The 18,685-nt window shown below is 36.4% G+C and overlaps 1 protein-coding gene across 7 annotated transcripts in view; it reads right to left on the reverse strand.

The window, feature by feature from the left end:
• Positions 1 to 18,685, reverse strand: part of LOC145246744 (F-box/LRR-repeat protein 2-like) — a 423,804-nt gene that overhangs the window by 101,930 nt on the left and 303,189 nt on the right. For 6 of the 7 annotated variants that reach the window (XM_080108504.1, XM_080108506.1, XM_080108508.1 and 3 more), the window contains one exon: positions 18,520 to 18,579. In XM_080108504.1, coding sequence (XP_079964630.1) covers positions 18,520 to 18,579 — 60 coding nt within the window. Of the gene's footprint in view, positions 1 to 3,743; positions 4,466 to 18,519; positions 18,580 to 18,685 lie in introns of those variants that run through there. The other variant, XM_080108509.1, reaches the window with a different exon arrangement.

The raw sequence follows: 18,685 nt of genomic DNA on the forward strand, positions 1-18,685 counted from the left end.
GGTGACAGAGTTGAATTTTTTGAATTCAAATTTATCAAGAAAACAATGTTCATATTTGGATTCTTCGGACTATCGTTCCCATCTTTAGTACCATTTTCACAACATTTTGGACAATGTAACCTCCGACCTTCTTCAGGTGTATTTTACCGAACTCTGGAACATTTGTCAAACTCGGGAATTTGGACAGAATTTCGAGCCAGTAGGACTCATGGCACAATGATTAGAGTACTTGGAAAAAATTAATTGTAAAAGTAACATTCCCCTGAAGGTTGAAAGTTCAGTTCTCAGTATAGGCAACTGAAAAATACAATTGCAAATTACTTAGGACCTCTATCCAGTCATGGCTGACAGAACAAGAGCATGCTACCCTCATAACAAATAAAGGGTTCCGTTTGAAATCCGATCCAAATTTCAGAGTTCGACAAGATAGACCTGAAGAAGGTCGGAGGTTACATCGATCGAAACGTTGTGCAAATGACACTCAAGATGAGAACAGTAGTTTGAAGAATCCAAATAATATGAACAAGCAACCCTCATCTAAAAAATTCAGAAACGTAATTTTGGAACGAGTTGAATGTTCAAAAGAAAATAGCATCCTTTTCTTAATACCTTATGTACTTTTTTTAAAATTAGAAGAAATAAGATAACCTCCCAAAATACCGATTCCATACTTTGCTAAAAATTTTCAGTAAAAGTTGAACAATTAGTCTATTAAAAAGTTACGATGCTTTGGGGGTCTGTTCGTATGCAAATAGGAACATGTGATTGATTAAAAAAAAAAATAAAAAAAATAGGCAGCATACACATTAGCAAGGTAATGTTTTATTACAACGTCAAAACCAGAGTATGAATTCAAACTCGTTCAGACATTTTTATTTTCAAATACTATCATTGATTTCAAAAGAAAATGAAAAATCCAACAGGAAATCTCATGGTTAAAATCTCATGGTTAAAAAAAAAAAGTAAACCATGCAATTATTATCAAACTTAAAATAGAGATTATTTTTACTAGCAAATATATATATATATTTTTTTTTTTTGTTAGTCTGGAAGGACGGTATCATGACGAACGAACATATAACACACCAACCAACCACTCCCAAGTGGGAGATAATTCCCAAGAGGATGGCATAGTGACAAAGCAGATACTACACTATCCTCACTCCCTGCCGAAAAGGGGAGCTTAGTAGGATGGCATATCCACAAAACAGATACTACACTGCACCACATTAATTGAACTCCGAAAGATAATATAATGGAAGTAATATAGTTTAGGCTTCAGACAAATGCCAAATTTTCATTAAATATATGTAAGAGGAGATGGGGCTAACAGGTTTTTGTTTTGGGAAAATAAGTACCACTCGCACTCTACTGCGATCAGAGAGAGGGGGGACGGAAGCAAGTATGCATTCCTCTACCTCCTGGATAGATGTATCCCTCCACCTCAACCCAGCGAAGGAGGGAAGAGTATGTATTTATTCGCTTTTCCTCAAAAACAAATTAGACACAAGGTCGTTTTTAATATGGGGGGAAAATCAGCCCCCACCCCCCAAAAAAGGTAATTGTCTCAGTATGAAAGGTTTCCCCTAAATTGACCAAGGACCTTCACTTAAGTGAAGCATCAGAACAGATACTACACTCTGATCCTACCCCGGAGGCCAAGAACAATACCTGCGCCGATCCCTATACTTTCATCCTATAAATTAAAAGGCAACTCGAAAACAAAGCTACTTCAAACTTATGCATAACCGACCGACTGGGCCGTTTACAAAGATGCGTAGACGCATTGGAAATGTGATATTTTAAACTTTAGCGTGACAGACTGATGAACCAATCGCAGATTTCTACTTAGTGACTTCTCATCTTCTCCAGTGACACTACCATGCAAAAAAGAAACCTGTTGCTATAAGAACATCTCACAGCAATAAGCCCTGAAGCAAATTGCAAGGGAATCAAAGCTGTCGTAAATAATAGCACCAGAGAGATACACCTAGCAGCACCCCCTAAACAATAGGCAAGGGGGGGGGGATTACACAAGAGAATCAGACAGAATGAAAACTAGAATTACAATTCGGTATGCATGAGGAAGGTGGGTGGGGAGTCTGAGTGTAGATGTTTGTACAGACAAAACAAACAGACTATAAACAAGAAATCGAAGACAGTCATAGTTCTTGCTGGGATCGGTGTAGGGAAAGGTGGGGTGAGAGTCTAACTACTGTTGCTGCTTCCTGATATCTACATTCAAGTAATTGCTTCCAAACAGGTGCAGAGAGCTCCTGTTTGGAATGATTGCGGTTGTTTTGTCCGAGTACAGAATATAGGATGGGGGAGGGGCGTCCTAAACCCTTATAAAAAAGGTACGGAATGGGGAAAGCCAAGTGGTACCAAGTGATAAACTGTTGGGACGGTGTGTTATGAATTGTTTGTAAGAAAAAAAAAAGTCGGATATAACAAACCAGACTGATTGTAAAGCTGCAAAAGCAACAACTTACAATTCGACATTAAATAGTTGCACTGCTATTTCAACAACAACAAACATTGCGAGCATCCATTATTTTTTCTTTCCTTCTCAGTCTGCATCATCACTGGATGTTGTTGCAACACAAACATCGCAGATAGATATACACAAGCTTATAGAAGAAACGAAAACAACCATTAATAAAGATTAGCTACGATAAGAAAATATTTAAATTATCACAAATTGAAAATGGTATTTAAAAAAATAATTTTTGAGATGTGGATTGATAATTTGTATCATTTGGACTATTATTTTCATTTTACATTCACAATATTCGATGTAATCGCCAAAAAATATGCACTTGAAGAAGGTCAGAGGTTATATCTGCTTCAACAACCAAGATGAGATTAGTCCAAAATATTACTGTACAACAATGGCTATTTCATGAAAGTATTAATTTTATTAAATTATTCAAGTGTGTGTGTGAGAGAGAGAGAGAGAGAGAGAGAGAGAGAGAGAGAGAGAGAATGAGTACTATGAGTTTATGCGAGTTGGATGATATAACCACTAGATTTTAATATGGGGAAAATTCAGCTCCCAAAAAGGGCTGGGACAAAAATCTTTTTGAAAATTATCTCTGTCTTGAAGGATCTCTCTTTCACTGATGCCAGACAGAAGAGATGTTCACTGTCTTCCTTCTAACTACAACCTTGTTCTTTTCAAGTCTAAGGTCAATAAGCATCTCCTGTCTTTGCAACAATCAGTTTTTGTTAGCTCCTTACATCAACTGGTTTCATGCCTTGTCTCGAGTTATTTCCATAAAAGAAAAGTCCAGCATGAGAACAGGTACGGCGCACCTTGTTCCTAGCCAAACGGTAAAGGACTCTCAGACTAGATATTGTCAGTGAATCGGATTTAGCACTAAATCAAGAAATATGGGACCACTAAAGAGGAATAAACACAAAATAGACAAATGCACACAACTAAAAATAATGAATCCTATTGTTATTAAGATGATATGCAAGGCGCAAAAGGAATCAGTGTTTAATGTTAAGTGGAGAGGTGAGGGTTACACACGCACACATATGTATATATGAAAACATGGACACACACATACACTTAGAAAGGTTTGGGGTTCCCTGCCCACCCCTAAAAACATACATATACACTGTTTAGTATTCTGTAAAGAAGATCTGTACACACAGGACCTTTAAACATTTTTTTTTTATCAATTTCTTTTTTTGTTTATTAAATCTAAAAACCTATGTAGAAAGTAAAGACTTACCATCAATTCATATTTGCGTTGTGCAAAGATTTGGTAATGCCATTTATAAAAAGGTAAACAGTCCACAAAGAGAGATTTGATGGTTGTCATTTTAGCAGCAGAAGGGGGAGGCGAGGGAGGAGGAGGATAACGCGGAGCAGTGAGGTTGAAATTATTAGCATTGGTGGCATTGTCTTTACTGAACAATGCCACCATAATGGTTAGATATGTTTTGGTGCAATGTGCGTCTATCTGAGATGGTCTGCTAGAAGCACTTCGACACGGAGAGAAGAGAAAAGATGACAAAGATGAGGATGATGATGCTCCTGCTGCTGCTGTTTAGCGTATATAAGAATTGCACTATGAAAATGCTTTTCCAAGTCGGCATAAATGCGAGACAGGTAACTACATCACCCGAGGATTGCGAGCAGACATTCGGGTACTGTACAGAGAGAGAGAGAGAGAGAGAGAGAGAGAGAGAGAGAGAGAGAGAGAGAGAGAGAGAGAGAGAGAGAAAGAGTGGGAGAGAAAGAGAGAGAAAGAGTGGGAGAGAATGAAAGAGAGAACGTAATAGATTATGCCTGACTATATACAGAGGGTTTTTTTTTTGTTTTGTTTTTTTTGCTGTTTTTGCTTGTTTTGTTTTAACACTGTCCGCGGTGACTGCTCCTTTGATGGACATGCGCAAGCACGCCACCCAGTATACGGTTGAGTCAGAAGTAGACGTAGAACAGGCAACGCCACCTAGCCACTAGCTTAGCCAATCAACAATAGTGGAAACAATACACACACGATATTCACAAACAAAAATAATCAGTACAACAAATTACAAGATTTGAGTGATTATCTCAAATAGAGATTAGCAATGGACTACTCATTTACTTTAACTATGTGACGAGACAAAGAATGAGGTGAGAGATTTGTCTCTGTGTATATATATATATATATATATATATATATATATATATATATATATATAATCAGGTTAACATTTTCCAGAAGTGAAGCAACCAGTGCAGCAGTTTTAACAAGGTTCACACAAGAGTGCTCAATACTGAAATAGGGTAAGATATATATATATATATTGTTCTACATAACCATTTATATGTCGCTGCACATTCATGAGTATGTTTCAATCAGCCAGTTACAACTAGAGACCTCTTCAGGCGATATTGCTTATACAAAAGTAAAGTCTGTACAAACTTTACTTTTGTATAAGCAATATCGCCCAAAGAGGTCTCTAGTTACTTGTTACTGGCTGACCAGAACATGCACATGAATATGTAGTGATATAATGCTCATGTAGACTATAAAAAAGGTGTATGTGTGTGTATGTGTATATATATATATATATATATATATATATCCATTTTCAGTATTTACATTAACAACGAACAAAACTCGGTAAAAGTTTTGAAAATATTTGACAATTCAGTTACTCAATTTTCCTTGTTGCTTCATTGCATATATATTTTCATAACTTATAAGATATGTTCATGGCAAAAGTGTAACCGATTTTCTAATTAAAAAATTCTATCTCTATCCTTTTCCTAATCCCCTCTTTCTCATCCACACTGTGCATTCATATAACGGATTCCTCTAGGAGTTAGTTTGCATTTTCTTTCCAAAGTCGAATACTAAAAAAAAAAAAATAAATAAATAAATTATTCCCCCCACCCCACCCATCCACCCACCTCCTGAGGAAGCCGGACTCCCAGAGAAGGATTTTATTTTTCTAAATTTTAGATATTATTCATCAACGGCAATACTGATCAAGAATATACCAACTTTGTGGGTATTTGTTTTGTAGGATTTTTGTTTTTGTTTTTACTTTTAGCTGAACATACAAACAACTGCCCTTTATATAATAGCTATACATGATTAATTACTAAACTAAATGATCATTATGAATTTTGGAACAGTTGCTACGCATAAGGTCCAAATGTGGGCTATATTTAATTTGATACAAAGGAAAATTCAGCAAATTCCAATTTTTCTAGAATTGGAATATGTATTACATATCAATAATTACACCACAAATTCGAGTTTCATTGGATTATTTCTAAGAGCATAATACAAGCAGAACCTGTCATTATAAAAGTCAAGTATTTTAGATTTGCATTGACTTTGATCAATTATATCTATAATCTTCGTGAGGAGATGTTAAAAAATAGTGTAGGAACTGTTCTGTTTAGAGAATTTCACCTGTCATATTCTATGATTTATATGAATAAAAGTGAACACTGATGATCCATAAGTTTTCTTTTTCATCATTTTTTTCATAAAGGGTGTAGACTAGTAAATATAAGTACAATTCAACAAATAAGAGATAAGTAAGCGACCACTAAAAAACTATCTACAACTACGCTAGCAAACAGAGACAAGTGATAGTTAAGCAATACACCACCAGTTCTCACCCCCCCCATCGATTAACTTAAATAATCTGCTGTTGAAAGGAGTGACTGGTAGATAATTGATCAACTGATTTGTACTAATCAAGACTGGTTCACAAATTATCACTAATGATGGCCTACCCCACACCAACGACTAGTCAATGAATTCTTGATTTATTGAAGATTTCAGAAAATTGTAAGAAAAAACTATTTCCTAGCTGATGGGGGGGGGGGGCAGATGTGTGCAGCTTAGTAAAATCTAGACCATACCATTTTGACATTGAAAAGGGGGCACAACATAAAAGTTTAAACTTACTAAATGAAATGAAACATTAAATCAATAAAATATACACTTATTTACTTGTACATACCAAAATAATTATACTGATTTACTTAAGGAAAATTACTTTTAAGCATGTGTATCACAAGATAGTCTTTCCTTTTTAATATGCAAAAGCCACCTTTTGTGCATTTCTCAAGATCCACGTTTATAAAATTCAAAATCTGTAAAAGTTCTGCCCTTGTATTGATTGTACAACAGAAATGATGAAACGGCTGTCATTTTGAAAAAAATAAGATCAATTTGCCAGATACAAGATTCTTTTAGTTTTGTCAAAAACTAAACTTATAATTACTTTGAAATTACATCTTAGAACTTTAGACTTAAGCATTTGAATACATAACCAAAAAATACTCATGTAGTAAAATGATGTATTGCAATGGCAAAGGCAGCAATGATTGCACTAACCAATATCTGCAAAGATAGACCCTTTTCACAACACACGAAGAAACGATTCCTGCAGGCTTTGGTATTCTCAATAGCAACATATGGAGCAGAATGTTTAGTCTTGAAGAAAGTTGACAAGAGGAAAATTGCTGCTTTAGAATTGTAATGCTACTGTAGACTTCTTCGCGTAAGCGGGATGGACAAACATACAAATGAATCAATTGTGGAGAAGATTTGACCATGCCGAAGACTAGACAACATCAATGACAGAAATTGCGATTTTTGGGACATGTGGCCAGAATAGATGGTCCAACAAAAGATCTGCTCTTTGGTACAACTCCTGGCAAAAGAGGGCATGGAAGACCAAATAAAAGAATGTCAGACAATGTGAAGGACATCATGGACATTAGCATGGCCGAGTTGCTCAGAATGGTGTAGAACCACAGTCAATGGTGACAATTCATGAAGAGTGCCACAGTTGGTCAGTACTGACCATTCCGTGAGAGAGAGAGAGACAGACAGACAGATGCTATTCTCTATCTATATAAGAGCCAGGTACGTCCAAGGATGGAATACTGTTGCCACATCTGGGCAGGAGCTGCTAGAAAGGACTTGGCCTGCCTTGATAGAGTTCAAAATAGACTTCGTAGCCTCGTAGGAGATGTCCTTTTCTCTTCCTTGCAACCTTTATCTCACAGAAGAGATGTTGCGAGTTTGTCTCTGATGTATCGTTATTTTCATGGAAAGTGTTCGAATGAGCTTCAATCTATGGTCCCCCCTCGCCAAACTTTCACAAGAAACACTCATCTAGCTGTAAACACTATCAATAATTCCCCCCACTCTTTATCTGTGCCTAAACCTAAACGTAGATTCCATGAACAAAGCTTTTTTCTTAGAACTGCACGCCTGTGGAATTGTCTTCCGTTTTCCTGCTTTCCGGCTGACTACAATATGGTTGTCTTCAAGTCTAACGTAAATAAGTTCTTGATGAGCCGTTCCATATAAGTTATCAAATTTACCACATTTTCATTACTAATGATTACTATAATGTCCAATTTCTACTGTACACTCTTTAACCCTTATCCTTGAGTGGCCTCTTGGCCTTGATAATGTGGTGATGCCTATGTAAAAAAAAAAAAAATATGAAATTGATTAATCTTTAAAAGGTCCCTAATTTGGGAGTGACCCCAGGTTCACTCGCAGAAGCAACTTTTCTGTTAAAAATAATTGCTGAAAAACTTTTTGCAGGTTAGTAAAATAAGTTTATTTTAGTAATAGAATCCTAAGTCAATAGATTGAAACTTCATAAAGCCTTAAAATATTCTTGTAAATGGTGAAATTTACAAATTTTCAGGAGGAAGATGGGTTACATGTAGTACCTATATCCCCAATCATGTGGAAAAGAGCCAACTGTATGCAACATTTAAAAGGATTCCACCCACCACACTGTTGCAAGGTGCCTGTTCAAGCCTGAAAACGGTACTTAAAAATCTAGTGTTTACCTCTACTTCTCATGTAAAGCAGAACGGATGGTATGAACCATATTACAGGAAAGGAAATTCTCAAACTATTTTTTTTTTTATTATTACATTTTCACCCCAAACAAGGCACATTGCCACTTTGGTGTAGGGGCTACTATCAGGGGCAGCAACTACTGGGGCACTATGTTGGGATTTGGGCAGCAAGATGTCGGTTCACGCTACACTTGAACTTCTGCATGTCAGTACAGTTGGGGAAGCAGGGACCTGGAATGGAATTCCAGAGTCTAGCGGTTCTGGGGAAGAAACTACTGGAGTAGAAAGATCTTTTACATCTAGGGATCTCTACTGTGTGGGGGTAGTTGCCTGTCGGGTTTGTTGAGGGTGTCTACGCCGTGGGGGCGCAAATGTCTGGAGTTCGTCAGAGCATTCATCATTAAAATACTTGTAGAACAGGCAGAAGGATGCAACGTTTGTCGATGGTACAGAGGCTGAAGCTTAGATGCCAGTTCAGGGCCTATCAGATTGGTGACTCTCTTTTGAACCTTGTCTAGGAACGAGAGACTAGCAGCAGATGCACCAACCCAAATGTGACAGCAATACTCCATACATAGGCGAATGGTGGCCTTATAGAGGTACAGAATACTTTCAGATGTCATTAGTTTTCTAGCACGGTAGAGAGAGCCTACCTTTTTCGCAGCGGCCCTGGCAATGTCTTCAATATAATTGTTCCAACTCATGTTTCCTGTGACCGTTAGGCCAAGCAGTTTGAAAGATGTACTTGCAGACAGGGAGTCACTGGCCATTGCTATTGGTGGCAGAGAAGGTTTCTTGTAATTATTGAAGGAAACCAGTTTAGTCTTGGCAAAATTGAATGTGACCATCCATTTTTGTCCCCATTCCACTACAGATTGGAGGTCATCCTCTAGTGTTTTTGCCATTTCTTTAGATATGTGTTCATTTGTTTTCCTGTCATGACTGTTATAGAGCGTGGTGTCATCAGCATATATACCCATCTCAGAGGCAGTTTTGTCGGGGAGGTTATAAATAAATATTAGGAACAATAGAGGTCCAAGGATAGACCCCTGAGGCACTCCCGCATTTATATCACACTGTTTAGATGTACGACCGTCGAGGACAACCTGGATTTTTCTCTTATCTAAGAAGAATTTAATTATGTTAAATATTCTACCAGTGATACCGTATGATCTAATTTTCCTGAGGAGACCCTCATGCCATACCCTGTCAAAAGCCTTAGATATATCTAGAGCTACCGCTCTACCCTCCCCCACTTTGTCCAGTGAATGGTATATACATTCAGAGATTACAGTGAGGATGTCTGCTGTGGAATGGGCTTGTCTAAATCTATATTGTTTGTCTATCAGAAGTTTAGCATCTGTAAGGTGACGGACTAGAGCATGGTTAATTATGGTCTCAAATATTTTGGTGAAAAGTGGGAGGAGGCTAATGGGGCAATAATTTGCTGGGTCAGTTCTTTCGCCAGAACTCTTGAATACTGGTACCACAGAAGCAGTTTTCCAACAGCCCGGAAAGCATGATTCATTAAGGCATTTTTTGTAGAGTTTGAAGAGGTCTGGAGCTACTCCGGCTGAGCACTTTTTTAATAGCACAGCTGGGATGAGATCAAGTCCACATGCTAGTGGAGCGTTAGTTTACAAGTACCTAGTATTTTCAAATGGTCACCCATCTATGTATGCGCAGACTCAATATTGCTTAACTTAGATCTGATGGAAACTAGTGTACTAACATGATTTTAACCATTTAGATATTGTTGCATGTTGCTCCCACCCCAGTTTCAAAATGGCTTCCAAATCCATTTGTTGCAGCTGATGGAAATTTGCTTTATTCCATCAGTTGGAAAACATTACTTGGAGGTGCACATGAAAAGCTAATGAAAATAAAGATTAATTTTTCTTTCGTCACCTGGGTGTTCCAAACAGGGTTAGTCCCATCGTGTGTTTATACTTCCCATTACACAAATGTTTATAGTGTTATTTTATAAAATATAGTTATCCTACTAGCTTAGGATATATCTACAGTCCCTTTAGAATCGTTTGAATCACTTGTAGTTTGTTGGTTGGTTGGTTGTTTTTGTTTTACGGCATATCAACCCTTTTCGGGTTATTTAATGCCGAATCCAAAGAGTTTGAAGAAAAATATTTTTAATAGAATATATTTGTTGTTTTCACATCGGTTTCTATTTAACCCATAGTTGGGACCCTAACAGGTACTACCACTCTGGGTCAGAGTGGACCTGGGAGCAATGGTAATTAAAGGGTTGCTCCACACTCCCCAAAGCCTACAAGCTGGGGCCTCACCACTGGATATAGTTGAAGGTCATATCCAGGACTCCCGTTGAGGGACTTTTACCCTCTGCAGGGGGGGGGCAGTCGGCGTATTCTAATGCCCCACTGACAGGGCCGTAGCTTGTTAATATTAAGATAAAATAATACAATATAATAAATTATAAAACTAGGGAAAAATTAAGATATTACATTAAATAAACTCGTAATTACAAGACTGAAAGAGTAATAAATTGTAAATAAAATAATCCCATCAAGACTTATGATAAAGAAAATATCAAAATTCCATGTTAAATATTATAGAGTAGCCTGATGATGTATAATATGTGCATATATCTACAAATTTATAAATCATAAAATCATACCTACGTTAGTCAGCTGGGGTAACTGGACACCCCAGAAGTACAAAGTGACGTCTACCTCCAAGGAAAACTGAGATACAACTACACCATACTGTGTGTGCTATACCCTCACTGAGTCAAGAGTGTACTGGCAGGGAGGAAAAGAAATAAGTTGCTAACTAGGAATTATGATCACTTACGCAAAATTGGGTCTGACAAAACATCCCATCGGACTAATGCAGGGTTAAAGACTTCCTCGTTGGTCTTATACAATACTTTTTTAAATGTTTTCTACCTCAATATACTTTTGACACGTACAATAGCATATATATTTTGGATACTGAAGCTTCAACTATTGAACAAGAACCATTTTGAAATAATCAACATGCAACAATGTCAACATGCAACAATGTCAACATGCAACAATGTCAACATGCAACAATGTCAACATGCAACAATGTCAATATGCAACAATGTCAATATGCAACAATGTCAAAATCGTTAAAATCATGTTGGCACATGACTTCCTATCAGATTATATTAAGTGAGTATTTAGTTCTCTCCCAATGCCAAAACTGACACCAGGGTCGGAAAGTGGAATTGAGAAGTCAGTACCCCAGAGGAGAGGCATTCTGACCTGCAAAAACTGCCTAGGCAGCTCCATCGGCATTTCTTGATGAGGGCGCCTCAGGCGATTAGCAATAAACTAACTCCTTCTCAAAGAGAGAAGGAAAACCTAGGGTGGACCTCCTAGAACTGCACAGAACTTTTACAACCGCCATAAAATCAACAGGAACCAGATCATTACGGGAATGGTCTCATCTCTTGATTTTGGGGGCCTGGGATAAAGCGACATTCAACTTGAAACTGGGCAGCAACTCTGGATCTTGAAATTGACTTGCAAATGCACCAAAGATGCAGCAATTCAAGGTGAAATTGGACATGTGTTCAGCCAGTATGTCTTTTATATGTAAATTTCTACAACCCTTTTCTTATATATAGCTACTAACACAAGCTTACTTTATTTTTGGCCAAATTTATGGAATTAGTTTTACTTAGATAATCATTTGAAAATATCAAGTGTTGTAAATAAACATTCCATATATCCAATATATAAAGAAATATCTGTTGTTTTTCCAAAGTTAGGCCTAAAACGGTTATTTTCAAGTTCAATTAAATTCTTGTTGTGTTGTCTTCTTAAATAATCAAATTCTGCCTCTTTCCATGTCTAGCATTGCTCATCTATTAATCTCCACGTTTATCATCGAGTATCTGTATTAAGTGATGGCTCATTTGTATATTAAATAGTAATGCATGCAAGACTGATATTTGATTCTGACTAAGTAGTTATTTACATAAATTTTTTGTGTTTTTTTACATAATTCCAATAAATTTCATCAATTACATATTCTATCCATAGCATACACTGATATTCACCATTTTTCATTGGATGATCAAAAATAATTATCCAATTAAAACACTGTTCTTACATTATTTGAATATTAACGAGCACAAACATGTGAATAATTCTAATAGAAACTTGTTAAAATAGGCACCATGAATTTATGTTTGAACTTTTAGTATATACTGATTTACTAAAATAAAAATACAGCATTAAATAACCTCCAAATAGGGTTGATATGCTGATAAAAAGAAATATAATTGTATGTTGTTATAGTGTTATCTAAAATTGTTTACGCTATTAAATATTGCTATGACAATTATGAAGCCATTTTGAAAGTTAAATGGAAAATATGAAATTTAAACAATATAGTGAAAATATTACATTAAACCTATTTCTGAACTTTTGAGATGAGGATTGGTTCTTTGCATTATTTGGATTCTTCGAATTACCGTTCTCATCTTAAGTGTCATTTTTGCAACGTTTTGATTTATGTAACCTCTGACCTTCTGCAGGTGTATTTTGTCAAACTCAGGAATCTGCACAGAATTAATTTAATTCATGGGGGGTAGCTTGCTTATATTCCATCAGCCATAACTAGATAGAGGTTATAAGTAATTTGCAATTGTATTTTCAGCCGCCCACACTGAGGATTGAACCTCAGAAGAAAGTCACTTTCACAATTTAATTTTTCCATGTACTCACCACCACTCATTGCACCACGAGTCCTTGCAAACAATTCTAATATGAATTTTAAGAGCCTTAAACATTTTATTTCTAGATATTTGTGTATCACTAAGTTCAGCATTTGTCCCCCCCCCTCTATTTATCCCCAAAAGTCCCCAGGAGACGTCAAATCCTGATGAAAATGAACAAACGATGCAGTTTTAGGCCTTGAGTTCTGCACTATGTAAAAAAAATGACTAAGTCCATCATTTGCCCCCCACCACCACCATTTAGCCCCAAAAGTCCCCAAGGCCTTAACATATTTAAATTTGAGTTCCATATCATGCAAAACTGCTAAATAGACATACACAGAAAATTTTGGACAAATATGCTACAATAGTTCCAAAAATGGAGTGTTTTTATTAGCCCTAAAAGAGCCCCTGCGGAACACCCAAGAGTTATCATAAAGTATAGACAAACAAAATTATATAGAAATCAGTTACAAATTTTCAGAAAGTTTTATAAAAATCCAAGGCATCAATTGTTTTTAATAAGCACAAAGTGTCCATTTTAGCCATTTTAACCCAAAAGCCACTCCTAGGGGGGGGGGGGGCAACCGGAGTTTTCCCAGAAAATCCATTCTGTTACTTTTTTACTCATATCATGTTTAATGTTTGTGCAAAATTTTAAAAACTTCTAAGACGTAGTTATTGAGAAATGTGCGGACAAACGAATGGACAAACGCGAATTCACAGGTCCATCCTTCTTTTGTCGGGGGGGGGGGGCAAAAATAAAAAATCCTTTTCATTTAGTTTTAATAAAGGAATGTTTCTTTGTGCCTACATTTAAAGCGAAAATTTTTAGTTTTGATTATCAGATAAGCTTCTTTGCTAATAAAAATTACATTTGCATATATGATTAAAGCCATCCAAAATACATGTACATTCAGTTTTATTATATACTAGCGGGGGTGCCCGGGTGTTTGGAGGTGTGTGTGGTTTTGGGTAAATCAAAACTCCGGCGGGGGGGTGGGGGGTTAAAATAAAAAAAAAGTTTTGGTAGGTAAGTATGAGGATCGAACTCAAACCCTTGAGGCAAAGTTGGAAATTAAAGTGTGAAAAAAAAAACATGCGATGTTAACCATTGGGCCACCGCGAAATACTAACGAAAACATGTTTGAATTTATTTATTTAAGTATTAAAACCAAAATTGACACGTGTCCGCAATAAAAGTTAATTCTACTGCTTCTATTTGACCTCATTAATGAAGTCAAAAGAAGTCACGGAGTTAACTTTTGCTGCGGGGCAGCGTTTGGGTTTGTTTACCCAACTTTGACTGGCTTTTTCCCCAAGATGTTGGGGAGGGGGAAACCAGCTTCCCATTGTCCAGATTGAATAGCAATTGTCTGATATAAGGAGTTTGGCCCCACATTGATCAAAGCTGATTGCTTCTGGACGTTTCCTGGTGCGATTGCCGGGAACAGTGCCTTAGCTTTGAATTAGTTTCGCTTTTTATAGGAAAAAGCTGAATGAACATAAGACGGGCTGAAATAGCAATAATTTTGTAAAAATCGACGTAAATAAATCGAGGCGACCAGCGTTCCCAAATCCTAGATATTATTATCTAGGGAGTATATAAACAGTTCTAAGCGATAGTAATCCTCCGGGAGCGTCTGCAAAAAAAGCCTTTTCGAGACATATATAAAATGATCACACATTTTGCCTTTTATATATATATATATATATATATAGATATAGATTAATTAATCATGGCATTTATTTAAAAAAGTGATTTCCTGTATTCCAGGCTTTGTAAATAAAAGTAACAGAGGCTCAGAAGATAAATTCTGATGTAATTTTTTTTTTTTTTTTCCCCAATTTTCACCCCAAACAAAGCACAGTGCCACTTTTAAGTAGGGGGGCTACTATTGGGGATATAAGTTGCAGGGATATTATGATTTGGATATGAGTAGCAAGATGTCTGTTCACATTACACTTGAACTTCTACATATCAGTACAGTTGAGAAAGCAGAATCCAGGAAGGGAGTTCCAAAGTCTAGCAGATCTGAGAAAGAAACTATTGGAGTAGAAGGCTTTCTTACACCTAAGGATCTCTGTGAATGGGTGAGATTTAGCTGCTTATCGGGTTTGTCAAGGGTATTTACATTGAGGAAGTACAAGTGCTTTTAGTTTGTCAGAGCATTCACAATTAAAGTACTTGTAGAACAAGCAGAGGAATGCAATATTCCAAATTATTTTGTTCGGTTCGATCTGTTCATTTTGAGCCACAAAAACTGCCGTTAAACTCTGAAACAATTCTCACATTAAAATATAACTTATCTCAGGTCTTTTGTCTTAGTCACTACCCCACCCCCCTCCAGATCAATAAAAATTGATTCATCCTTTCAGTCACTCAGATGTCCACCCGGAAATTGACCACCAACTGTGAAACTCACAAGAAAAAAAAAACTCTGATGCATCGTGTATAAATCAGTTATGCACAGTGTGTGTGTGTGTGTGTGTGTGTGTGTGTGTGTGTGTGTGTGTGTGTGTGTGTGTGTGTGTGTGTGTGCGTGCGTGTGCATGGGTGGGTGGGTTTTGCGCTCCGCATAGGAGGATGCTCCTGTCAAGGTATCTTTGTTGGTTAGTGGATCAGCTCGTCCCTTCTGCTAAAGCTATGCTTGATCTGCTCTCTCATTTACTAATTCTCTCAGGTCCTCATCTCCACAAACCATACAAAACTCCTGAGAAACTACTTTTCCTACCCAATCTCTTAACTTCTCTTGAAAAATTATAAAACAACAGATCTTTGTTCCAGAATGGTAAGTGGAAATTGACTCACTCTCCCATCCAGTTACTACCAGCTGACCACAGAAACTGACTAACTGCGAGGCGTCCTCTTGTCTCAAGATGGCAAAAGACCTCAATGGCCCCTATAGGCAGATAACATTTTTTACTTTTATAGTAAATCATTTTCTCCATTTGACCAGGGTCATGTTTCTCATGGAGACATTTCACAGTATCACACATGATGTCCTGAAAGATATTTGTCTAATGCATCAAAGATGAACTCTGAAAGATCTCATAACCAGGGCTAGGACAACAGCATATTCTTTTCATTGTTTTGACTCTCGAGTGTGTATCCGTTGATATCTTATATGCTTTTATATAGAGTGATGTAATTCTTGGTTGATTGACTGTGTCTTACTGTGTCAGATATATACTCGAGAGTCAAAACAATGAAAAGAATATTCTGTTGTCACAGTCCTACTCATCATCCTATTGAAATCCCAACTAAGATTATAATTGTTTATTATATGTAACATCAACCCTACAAATTATATTTTACCATACAATCTCGTATTTATGAAAAGTTTGATTGCAAAAATGCAAGTAAACGCCATTTTGAAAATTACAAAACTATCACTACTAAAAGCGTTATGCTTCATCACTCGACCATGCCCTCAAATTTACCTTTAACAATGATATAATTTTTAATTCGTTTTCAATTAAATTAAAATTTTGGTCAAAGTGGAGATACAGCATAGTCACCTTTTTCTTATGTCTTTATTAGATTTATCACATTTTTCATACGAACTTTTCAAATATATAGTAACTTGATCATTTCTGGAAAATTTCTTCTAAATGAGCTGGAAAGGAGTATTTCAAGATAGTTTTATTTAGAGGCAGGCACATTGTTCAGCTGCTTCGCTATGGTATTTCTTGTGAGTATTCTCATATTTTGTACAATTGATTTAAATATGATTGAGAAATTTATAGCAGTAGATGCATTGAAGTGCAGCTCTTAGTGTGTTAGGCATGTATAGCCCTTAAAAAAATGACATGATTCCATTTCCGTTCGATGTAAACCGGTTTTCTTTCTTTGTTGTAGACCATTGGCTTGTTGTGTATAAATCCCAAGAGCAATAGGAGCCTTCTATCATGTCTGGAAGTGACAATGTTCAACGAGTAAGATCGGAGATGTGCCACTGTACAACTCATGCTCTACTGATCCAAGTTATGACTACAGGACCATTGCCAACACCCCCAAATTACATCGCTGGTTTGCCACGAATAACAGGGATGTGCCTAGTGTGATAAAAACAAAGCCACGGTTGTGGTTTTTAGGGTTGTTTGAAGTGAGGGCCACATCATGCCACCTCACATCTTTGAAGTCGGCTTGAAAGTCAACACCGAAGTGCTGAAGAGTGTGGTGATCCCCTGGTGCAATCAGGTGGCTGTTGGCAGACACTGGGTGTAGCAGCAGGATTTGGTACTGGCCCACAAGTCCAAAGAGACCCAGGCTTGGCTTCAGAAGGAATGCTACAACTTTGTATACTTCTCTCACTGGTCCCACTCCTCCCCTGACCTGAACCCACTGGACTACTTTGTTTGGTCATACGTCGAGAACATTACCAACATGACCTCCCACAACACCAAAGTCATCTGGATTGCCACCATCTGCTGAGCTCCCAATGGTGCTTGTGGAAAAGACATGCTCCCAGTTCCGGACCAGTATCAAGGCTGAAGGCGGCTACATTAAATAGATGTCAGTTTTACTACATAATCAAGTTACCTGAATTGATTTTTTTCAATAAAAATTAAAATAAAGCTGTAGTGTTGTTTTCTTTAGGTGACACTTATTCTGCTTATCCTTGTCTTGCTTTGATTAAGTAGCCTATCTAGGTTAGACTTACCTATTACAGAAGAGAAATAAAAAAGGGAGTACAACTATTAAACAAAGATAGGTTAATTTGAAAGTGAATTTCTAAAAGCTGTCCAGCACATGCCAACATGTAAAACAGACATTAAACCGAATATCAAAGATTTATCCCAAAAGATTAATATGACAAATTAATCTGAGATAATTTAATTTGAAAACTTAGAACATGTTATGTAATGTTTTTTATTAAATGATTAAAATATTTTTGTTTGGTCATTATTCTTAAACTTTCATTGAAAAAAAAAAAGAATTATTCATAAAATACTTGGTGGGTTTTTTTTTCTCTGCATTTTTGCTGGTGGTATTAACCCGAGGGGTCAGCCCCTCGTGGAGAGAGAAACATGTTCGGTTGGTGTAAAGTCTGATCGATGTGGTTTGTGTGAATTATAAATAGAGAAACTTGATCACATCTTTGAAAACATTAAAAGTTTAATTTGAAAATTTAGAAAACCAAATAGTGTTATAAATTTTTACTAGATGTATACATTTCTCTCTTCAGACGGGGCCGTTTTTTAGGTTAATACAAAAAAAAATTCTATGAATAAGTTATTTTTATAACCTAAGTTTCAGGAAAAAGAAAAGAAAAAACTTTAATCATTTAGGAAAAAAAAATTATATAACATAGGGTTTTGTAAATTTTCAAATTAAACTTATATAATGTTTTCAAAGTGATTAAGTTTCTAATTTTTCAATGATAAAAACAGTGATTAAATGGAACAAAAAGAAAAATACAAAAGACATTACCTTGAAACTTTCGCGTGACCTGTCTTGCAGTTTATCAATAGCAGAAATCTTGGGTTTCTCCTGAAAAGAGACACAAAAAGACAATAAATTATTCAATATCATTAAACGAAGAAATGTAACAATTAGAATTAGAGAAAGTAATACTATTACTTTATAATTATAATGA

Source organism: Euprymna scolopes, chromosome 24 (assembly GCF_053919585.1).
Source record: "Euprymna scolopes isolate OS-2025 chromosome 24, ASM5391958v1, whole genome shotgun sequence".
NCBI lineage: Eukaryota > Metazoa > Mollusca > Cephalopoda > Sepiida > Sepiolidae > Euprymna > Euprymna scolopes.